General features: G+C 41.6%; 1 protein-coding gene across 1 annotated transcript in view; it reads right to left on the bottom strand.

The window, feature by feature from the left end:
- aacs (acetoacetyl-CoA synthetase) overlaps window positions 1–10,000 on the bottom strand; it is a 78,704-nt gene that overhangs the window by 34,231 nt on the left and 34,473 nt on the right. The window contains exon 10 of the mRNA XM_080739344.1: window positions 9,607–9,731. Within this exon, the coding sequence (XP_080595470.1) occupies window positions 9,607–9,731 (125 nt within the window). The remainder of the gene's footprint in view (window positions 1–9,606; window positions 9,732–10,000) is intronic.

The following is a 10,000-nucleotide window of genomic DNA, read 5'->3' as shown; positions in this document are numbered from 1 at the left end:
GTCTTTTTTCATGTCCAATGCATTTGTATTTAAGTTAACATAAGTATAACTAAATGCACCTGAAAATTAAAATGCATCAAAAATTACATTTCAGGATTCTACTTAAAAAAAATAACAAAAGATAATTCAGGATTCCATTTCAAAAGAGCAAAAATATGTCGTAGACACAATACAACACAGAAACAGTGCAAAACTATGGGACCACCTCTTTAATGCAACACGTGTGTGTGCACGTGTGTTTATCGACAATAGGTAAGGGTAATCACGGCTGTTAACTAACTACATGAACCCTGGCTTCTCAATTCTGGACAAGTAATAATGTCATACGTCCAAAATAGCAGATCTATACAATTGTGTTGGTCTTGTATTAAGTGGTTAATCAAACATAAGGGTATTTCTGCCTCAACTGATGGAGCGTCAGTATTCATCAGTGTTGCCAGATGTTGCCAGAGAAGCAAGCCCCAAAAAAGCGACCAGGCCACATGCACTTTAAAACTATATCCATCGTATAATTGCAAATAGCCGATCTAGAAACTAGGGATGTTAATCAACGCATTATTGGCGAATCGACGCGTCGCGGCCGAAAATCGACGCGTCGATCGACTTTTTTCACTTTTTTTTTCGCTAAGCAGCAGCTGAGAGGAGAGCACAACGGCGCATTACTTTAAGCAACACAACGTATGCAGCTGCACCCATCAGAACTTGCATCAAAGCCCTAATAATAATTATAATAAACAATTGCTCTTCCTTGCGTTAGCATGGAGTCTGTTCTTTAGAGACTAGAAGCGGAGTTACAAAGTCCATGGAACGTAGTGGGGGCGCTCAGGCTAGCGCACCCCAGGCTAGTGTATCAAATGTGGAGCAGTGTCTGACTCGCTCTCTCCCCGACCGAGTCAACGGGTGTGTCGCATTAACGTGTATTTTGCGACACGACGGCGACGCTGCCATTAACAAGCAAGCTTTCGTGTCAAGCATGCATGCAGAGGCAGGAGGTAAACAAAAGCATCCAGTCCATAGAGTTGATACAGTCAGGCAAGTCAGCGCGCACTGCTATGACGCGCACACACACACACACACACACACACACACACACACACACACACACACACACACACACACACACACACACACACACACACACACACACACACACACACACACACACACGGTCCTCTCACATATGGAAAACATTAACGCTTATAACGTTTTTGAACGATTAAAACCTTTTTTGGGGGAAAAACTTTTGAAAAATAAAAAAATATATATATTTTTCGATTTTTCGACTCGTACTTTTTGAGTCGCGGTGAGCGTGAGTCGATCGACGCGTCGATTTCCGATTTTTTTTCACATCCCTACTAGAAACTCACAAAGCGTCGCGATGCAACGTATTGTGAGGAGTGTAAATCCCTACTCTCCTTCAAAACCACCCTAAAAGAGCACTTACAGGTGGCTGAAATTCAAAACTGGCCCCTGTAAAAAGTGTAATTATTTAGATGGGCCCAGATAAGCAACTACACTTTAGAAACAAGCCAAAAAATACAACCCCCAACTTCCAATATTTACAAGCGACTTTAACCTATAGACCTATAGACCTAACCTATAGAATAGGGCTAAATCAGAAATTAGCCTACAAAACAAATATGTTGCTACATACTGTACATGTACTGTAAGCCCCTCCCAAACAGCAAAATGTGTTCCCGGCCTGAATGAGGACAACTTTGTTTTTTTACAACATATTTTAGATTGCAATTAGAGAAAAGAAAAGATGAGTGTTAAGTATTTTGATTTCATTGGATGGGGGCATGCGTACAAGTGGCTAAATATGTCTTTCTAGACACAATAAGCCGGCAATTTCTTTGTTACTATTTACACCAGCCCCCATAAGTCACATCTGCCCATGAAAGATTGCGGTGCATCTTGGGAATGGACTTTTTGTGTCTAAAAAGACATATTTAACCACTTGCATGCATGCATGAAAATCAAAATCGTTAAAATCACCAAAACGAAAATGAAAACATTTTAACACTCATCTTTTCTTTTCTCTAATGACTATCTAAAATATGAACCCTTATTGTAAAAAAAACAAAGTTGTCCTTTAAAGAAAAAAGAAAAAAAGAAAACAAGCCCATGAAGTCGCTTAAAATAAGCAGACATGGCAACACTGGCGGGAATTGATTCTTGCCCAAGGGGAGGGGCAGGGGGGACTCTGGGGTGACAGCAATCAATGAGCAATAACACAGGCTGTTGATAGGGTGAGGCGGCGGGGTCACTTAAAGTGTTAGACAGGGCGGTGATAGGGTGGAAAGGTCGCGGCGCGTAATATCTGTGAGGGATTGGGGTGAATGACACGCGCACGCACACAGCTTTGCTGTCGCGACTTTTAATACCCTCCCCCCGGCGCCCCCGTCTTTCCTTCACGCCGCGTGCAATGTGAACATGGTGTGACCTAATGGAATTTCACAATTTTTCAACTAAATACAGTATTGGCTGTGATCTAATGTGCATTTTTCTTTTCCTCGATGGCAACGGTTTTCAAACCTTTTGTGCCTAAGCCAAGGACTAGTCAGACACTCAATGCACATCTGTGCCCATATCCGTGCAACACGTCATCATCATCAGCACTGCTCACTTCACACTGGTGTGTTTTTATTGAACTAATGCCAAATACCATGTTTAACCCCTTGAGCCCTTTTATTGATTGATTGATTGATTGAATATTTTATTAGACAAAAATCAAGTACAGTACAAGTACAGTTAAACCCCCTGCCTATAAAGGAACACCCCAAATAACCCCTTTACGGTCTTGTTTACGTTGGAGGTCCTTGGTATTCAATTCATGGACTTGTATCGACTTGTGTCGACTTGCATCGATCAATATCGCTCTCTCAATGTAGTATGTATGTACCGGTATCAACAAATCTATCCATCTCTCTGTCCCAGTCAGTCTGTATGTATCTCTGGATCAATATGTCTATCAATGAATGAACCCATCCATCTATCTTGGTCCCAGGGATGAAACGCTGCATCAAACGGGGGGTCTTGGGCCTGATCCATATCAAACTGGGGGTCCTTGAAACTCATCATTTCTAATAGAGGATTCTGCAAATGCTGTCTGTATTCACTGAATGTCACGCACGCACACACACACACACCCACACACACCCACACAACCCTTCCCATCAATCATCTCCCGTCTCCCCATCGTGCCTGGGTTTGCTCAACGTCTGCTGCCATGGCAACGCTCCGCTCCGTTCTGATTGGAGGCAGGTGGCCAGGTGTGGCTGCTAATTGGCTGTTTAGGATGGGAGGCGGACATGACGCTGTGTTGCTGTGTGTGTGTGTGTGTGTGTGTGTGTGTGTGTGTGTGTGTGTGTGTGTGTGTGTGTGTGTGTCATTCTAAAGGGAGACAAGAGGATGGAAAGCACAGTGACTGATACCAAAGACCCTCCCAGCCAGATGTGGAGCACCTCCGACAATGTAATAAAGCAGTGGTTCTCAACTTTGGGCCACGAGGGTATATTCATGGGTTGCATTTGTAGTCCTAAACGGCCATGTTGAGGACCAACACAGGAGTTTCAATTTGTCTGATTGGCGTAGAACTAATATTCCACGCCAATCATAACACCTGAGTTGTTCCTCAACATGGCTGGTGTAGGACTACAAATGCAACCCATTAATAAGTGATACCAAACGCATAATAACTTAAAAGTATACTACTGTACATTAGTTCCAAGGCGGAACGCAATCCATTGACTGATCATTGAACTAAACAATGGCTGCCGTGTTAAGTGGCCAGATGGGTGGGTCGCCAATATATTTTGAACAGTTTCAAATTGGCCCTGTTCGAGGGGGCACGGTGGCGCAATCAGTAGTGCTGCCGCCTCACAGTTAGACGGTCCGGAGTTTGATTCCCGCCGGGGACGCTGTGGACGCTGGGGGCGTGTTCTGTTCGCTCCTCCGCGTCATCAGAGCCTATACCGAAGGTGGGGTTGGCGAAAGGGCATTTCTGTGTGGAGTTTGCATGTTCTCCCTGTGTTCTCTAGGGTAGGTACGCTCACGGGAAAAAAACATGTAGTAATCCTGAGCTCAGTTCGTTGCTCTCCCCTAATAACAGCGCACCACTTCGTGCCGTGCCGTGCTGTGAGCTTGTACATCGGCTATTTTTTAACACTTTTGAGAAAATCTTGAAAGTGTGAACTACTGATTTAGAAGGCATTTGCAGAATAGGCCAGTACAGGTCTTATAATTACATCAAAAGCATTTTGATGGAGGGGAAAACAACAACGAGAAAAAAAGAGAGCTTGGCAGCGAGAGCTTAAGCATCTCCCAGCGTAGGAGGACGGCGTGAAACCGCTGATACGAGAGAGGAGGCCGGGATGATCTGACCAGCGTGTGACAAGCATGGAGGAACGAGGAGGAACATGCCTCCATGGCGGTGCGGAGTCTGAAGGTTGGCTCACTCACTCTGTTCAGCTTAGATCCAATTAGAACCGCACCATGTTCAGTGGTGGAAAGCTATACACTATAAGTACATTCAGTCGAGTACTGTAAATATAATTCTTCTGAGGTATCGCCATAATTTTAGGCAGGAACATTCACGTCAAGAAGATTTAACCATTTATTGCATAAATGAAATACAGTTAATCTTGGCGTTTGAAGGGCTCCGCGTTCGGAGATGTCCCCTGAATTTTGTGCAAGCTTTTCTAAGCATGCTAAGCAAAACCAGGGAACTCAAAGCAATACCCCCCATAGGGATACAATAGCAAAATAATAGCAATAACCATGACATGTAACATAGTCAAAATCACAGTATTGAGCTTAACAACATTGACATGAAATTTAGTCAAAAATCACAGAACTTTAGCTTAACGACATTGACATGTAACTTAATCAGACAATCACCAAGTATTTGAGCTTAGCCAGACTGATCGTGCAAATAGGTGGAGGCTGGGGTGGAGGAGGCAGCAAGAAGCAAATGATTCCGAAGCTTCGGAAACCAAGCATTGGTAGAGAAGCAAGCCATATTTAAAGGAGCCTTCCCTACTGATTGAGCTTTGATTGGAGTATGGCAGTCATGTGACATAATGACCAGCAGATTATGTTAATGAGGTATGAGAACAGAGCTGACTGACATCTGACTACAGCTGAGCAGCAACCTGACTCCCATGGCCTGCATAAACTAATGCTGAAGCTTCATATTCTATTGCCAAAACGACAGACCTTTTACCAGTAACAGAGTATTTTTATTTTTCATATTGCGGTATAAATAAATGAATGTGAGTATTTCTTCCCACATCCAATCAGAGGAGGAGCCTGAAGCAGCTGGTGTCAGGCCAATCCCGGCAAGCGCTTTAATTGGTACTTGAATGTTAGCTTGTTTCATACTGCATGCTATCCATCTCTCTGTCCAACCGCAGGCATCCTCCAGTTTCCTCCTCGGATAATCTTTGCCCTGCACGTTTCAAGATGTTTCTGTTTTTTACACCGACGCTCAGGGTTCGATTTATTACGGGGGGTTGGACATTTTCTTAACAATTTAAGCCCTATAAACTCTATCATGCAAAATATACAGAACGTAGCCGACTAACTAACGTAACCCTAACCCTATGATGATGATGTCACGCGCATACCCTCTATATCAGGGGTTTTCAAAGTGGGTGCAGTCCAGGGGTGCCGTGAGATAATTTGATAATATTTGGAATTTATTTGGACACTTGAAAAAATATTTTGTATCATTTTAAACTTGAAGTACAAAGTTATTTTCAGTCAGTTCTAAACAAAATGGCAATTATCTCAACGTTTTCCTCCTAACATAATCGCTAAAATATTGTCACTGTCGGGCAGAAACCTTGTATCTCCAAGTTTCAAATGTATGTATTTTGCCCTGCTTCATCATACAAGACCGTCGCACAAAACTAGTGAAAACAGCCGATCTACAAGCACACAACGCCTCGCATCGCGAGGCGTTGTGTGCTTGTAGATCTGCTTGAACCCCTGCTCTATATCAAACATATCACTGCTGATAAAAATTTATGACCACAAGGGGGGATGTAGAAATCCGAGCCATGAATTCCCCCCTGAATCCATTTGTTGTTGGTTTGAATAATAAATACCAAGACTCCTAGAGAGGGCACAGGCTTGCCAGTTAGGCAAACATTCTGCAGAAATAGGCGAACAGTACTGCAAAAATACGCAAACATAATGGTGAAAATAACGGTAGCACTTTATAATGAAGTACCTCAATAAAGGCTAATTAACAGCTAATAAGGCACATTAACAATTAATTAACTCTTATTCAAACATTATTAAACTGTAATTAACTAGTTAATTATAATGAAATAACAACTAATTAAACACCTTATTAACCTTAATATGTGCTTATACATCTTAATAAAGCAATAATAAGGGGGGTAGTGTATTTATGAGATACTTAATCGTTATGTGCTTATAAGTTTCTTGTTCTATCTTAATTAATAGTTATAAATGTATTATAATACTATTTAGATTTATAAATGGTTAATAAGACTTAATTAATAATTATTAGTCCCCTTATGGGAAACGTAATATCCGTTGAGTCCTAATAGTGCATTTATAAACCCTTTACTATGCACTTATTATGAGATCAATTAACACAAATCCTTAATAACGTTTTTATTAATATTTATTATAACAGTATAAACAACAACAAGTCATTAATTAAGCCTTTATTACCACTTTATTAAGCAATTTGCAGCCACCTATTCTAAAGTGGGAACACATCGGTTACACCCGCCACTCCGACATGTCTCCTTTCCGACATGTCTCCATTCCGACACAAACCCTATCTCTAACCCTTACCCTAAACTTAACCTCTATGGAAGTGTCGCCACTCCGAAATTGACTTCTTATTGTCGGAATGGAGAGCGACACCCGAACACATCGTATAAATGTTAACAAATCCTTCATAAAGTCTTTATTCGCAATTGCCATTGTTTATAAGGACCTTATTAAGCATTTGTTAACGTTTATAAGAAGTGATCCCACTTTAGAAAAGGTGGCTGCAAAATGCTTAATTAAAGTGTTAATAAATGCTTTATTAAGGTGTTTTAATGTTAATAACACTGCTCCATTGTTTATAAATTGCCTAATTAAAGTATTAAGGCTTTATTAAGGATTTGTTGATAATAATACACTGTTAAATTGGGAATAAAGACTTTATGAAGGATTTGTTAACATTTATACGATGTGTTCGGGTGTCGCACTCCATTCCGACAATAAGAAGTCAATTTCAGAGTGGCTACACTTCCATAGAGGTTAAGTTTAGGGTAAGGGTTAGAGATAGGGTTTGTGTCCGAATGGAGACATGTCGGAAAGGAGACATGTCGGAGTGGCGGGTGTAACCGATGTGTTCCCACTTTAGAATAGGTGGCTGCAAATTGCTTAATAAAGTGTTAATAAAGGCTTAATTAATGACTTGTTGTTGTTTATACTGTTATAATAAAGATTTTATTAAGGATTTGTTAGTGTTAATTGATCTCATAATAAATGCATAGTAAAGGGTTTATAAAGGCACTATTAGGACTCAACGATATTAAGTTTCCCATAAGGGGACTAATAATTATTAATTAAAGCTATACTGTGTAAGATTCTCAACTAGTGGTCAGTAGCCATATAGCAAACCGCGGTCGCGTTCGCGTCTTTCGCCCGTTTTTCGTACCTTCACACCCCCGCGTCTGCCTCCACAACGCCGAGAGCTATCTTTAGAGGGGTCCCTGGTTCCTGGGCGTTCAGGCATTCCGGAGAAACGGACGACTTCACCCTGCCTGGTAGGCGAGATTACTTTTTGAGTAAAGAGACACACGGCGACTACAAATATGGCGACCCCACTTCAAGACCAGGGCAGATAAGCTGTGATTGGCCGGTAGTGTACCATGTGTGCATGATCGGCGATGTGATTGGGCAACGTATACACAACGTATACAGATGATGCAGATTACGTCATCATGGCGCGAAATTCTCCCCCCCTCACGGCTCATAGAAAACATATAAAGAGAAGGCTTCAGAAGCTGAAAATAACGGAGTGGGTGTTCTAAAACTTTAGCGATTTAACAGTTAGGACAATTTTAAGATTTGTTTTATAAAAAAAGTTACATAGTAAAACTTTAAGTCTTATTAACCATTTATAAATCTAAATAGTATTATAATACATTTATAACTATTAATTAAGATAGAACATGAAACTTATAAGCACATAACGATTAAGTATCTCATAAATACACTACCCCCTTATTATTGCTTTATTGAGATGTATAAGCACATATTAAGGTTAATAAGTATCTTATAAGTGTTTAATTAGTTGTTAAATCATATGTTTAATAACGTTTGAATAAGAGTTAATTAATTGTTAATGTACCTTATTAGCTGTTAATTAATTGTTAATAAGTGCCTTATTAGCTGTTAATTAGCCTTTATTGAGGTACTTCATTATAAAGTGCTACCAAAATAACATGCAAGCATCACAACGCATGTTGTGAATGTGAATTTTGCTAATTGACGGGCAAAAAAAGTATATAGGTTTTTAGGTGCTTTTTAAAGACCTCTGAGAATTAATCACAAAATGTTGCACCTGGTAGTTTGACACAGTCTGAATTAGACATCTATTCAAGCTCCTGAAGCCAGTCTGTATGAACTCACTTTCAGTGAAGACAACAATAGCATGTTGAGCGTACGAGAGAGAGAGAGAAGAGAGAGAGAGAGAGAGAGAGAGAGAGAGAGAGAGAGGGAGGCTTGCGTTAAGGCTCATGGGACTCATTTGGAAGGGACAATGCATCTGATCAGGACACAATGGAAGCGTATCAGAGCTGCTGGCATGCACACACACACACACACACACACACACACACACACACACACACACACACACACACACACACACACACGGGTGCGCGCACACACACGTGCAGTCGTGCACGCACAGACACAATAAGATACATGTGTCCACACCTCGCTCGCTTGTGCATCTCTCTCCCTAGCTCTTTCTCTTTCTCTTTCTCTCTCTCTCTCTTTTGCTCGCTTCGCTCAGAAAGACAATGGAGAGGATCAATACCGTATCGTTCATTAGATAGAAAGGGAGAGAGGCAGACAGAAACCGGGACATTTGACACAATGTCCCGAACCTATAGACACAAAATCCCATGTAACTATCCTTGAACTCCTCCAGAGTGTTTTGCTCCTCCTATAGCTGTGAATGTGATGCATTCGTGTAGTAATTCTATTCAATGCGGTTCAGCTTCATTGTCACCGTTCAGTGTGTGTAATAACTTCTGTCCATTATGGAGAGAAAAGGAGAGAGGCGGACAGACCCACGGAGAGACACCGAGAGACAGGATTGAACTCACGCCCTGTCCTCTCATGCGTCACGTGTTGTTACTCATGGCTGTCCTTGAGAATGTGACCAATTCGCAATAGAATTGTTGTAAGGTAGACAATTAACCGTAACATCAACAAATTGTGGTATACTGTCATAACCACAGTTAAATCCCCATCTGTTACAGCTTTTACGCACCTGAATGTGTGTGTGTGTGTGTGTGTGTGTGTGTGTGTGTGTGTGTGTGCATGCTAACCTACCCCAGTTGATCGGTGAGGCTCCACAGGACGTTAGGCGTGGGCACGAGGGGCGACCCGTCATACAGCACCACGGACGCTCCCACCGCTAGCGCCGACACCAACCAGTTCCACATCATCCACCCAGTCTGCACACACACACACACACACACACACACACACACACACACACACACACACACACACACACACACACACACACACACACACACACACACACACACCGCACATAAACACAAACACACAGGTTAACATCAGCAAAGTATCGCGATGTGACACTATTCAGCATACGGCAAATTATAAAGGAATAGTTCACAACCAAAATGACAAGAAAGAAAGAGAAAGGGCAGGAGAGATGCAAGTTGTGATATGATATATATGCAAGTTATTGATAGGG

This window comes from Nannobrachium achirus (genome assembly GCF_963921795.1).
Source record: "Nannobrachium achirus genome assembly, chromosome: 12".
In the NCBI taxonomy this organism is placed as follows: domain Eukaryota; kingdom Metazoa; phylum Chordata; class Actinopteri; order Myctophiformes; family Myctophidae; genus Nannobrachium; species Nannobrachium achirus.
This window is presented reverse-complemented; position numbering and strand designations above follow the sequence as displayed.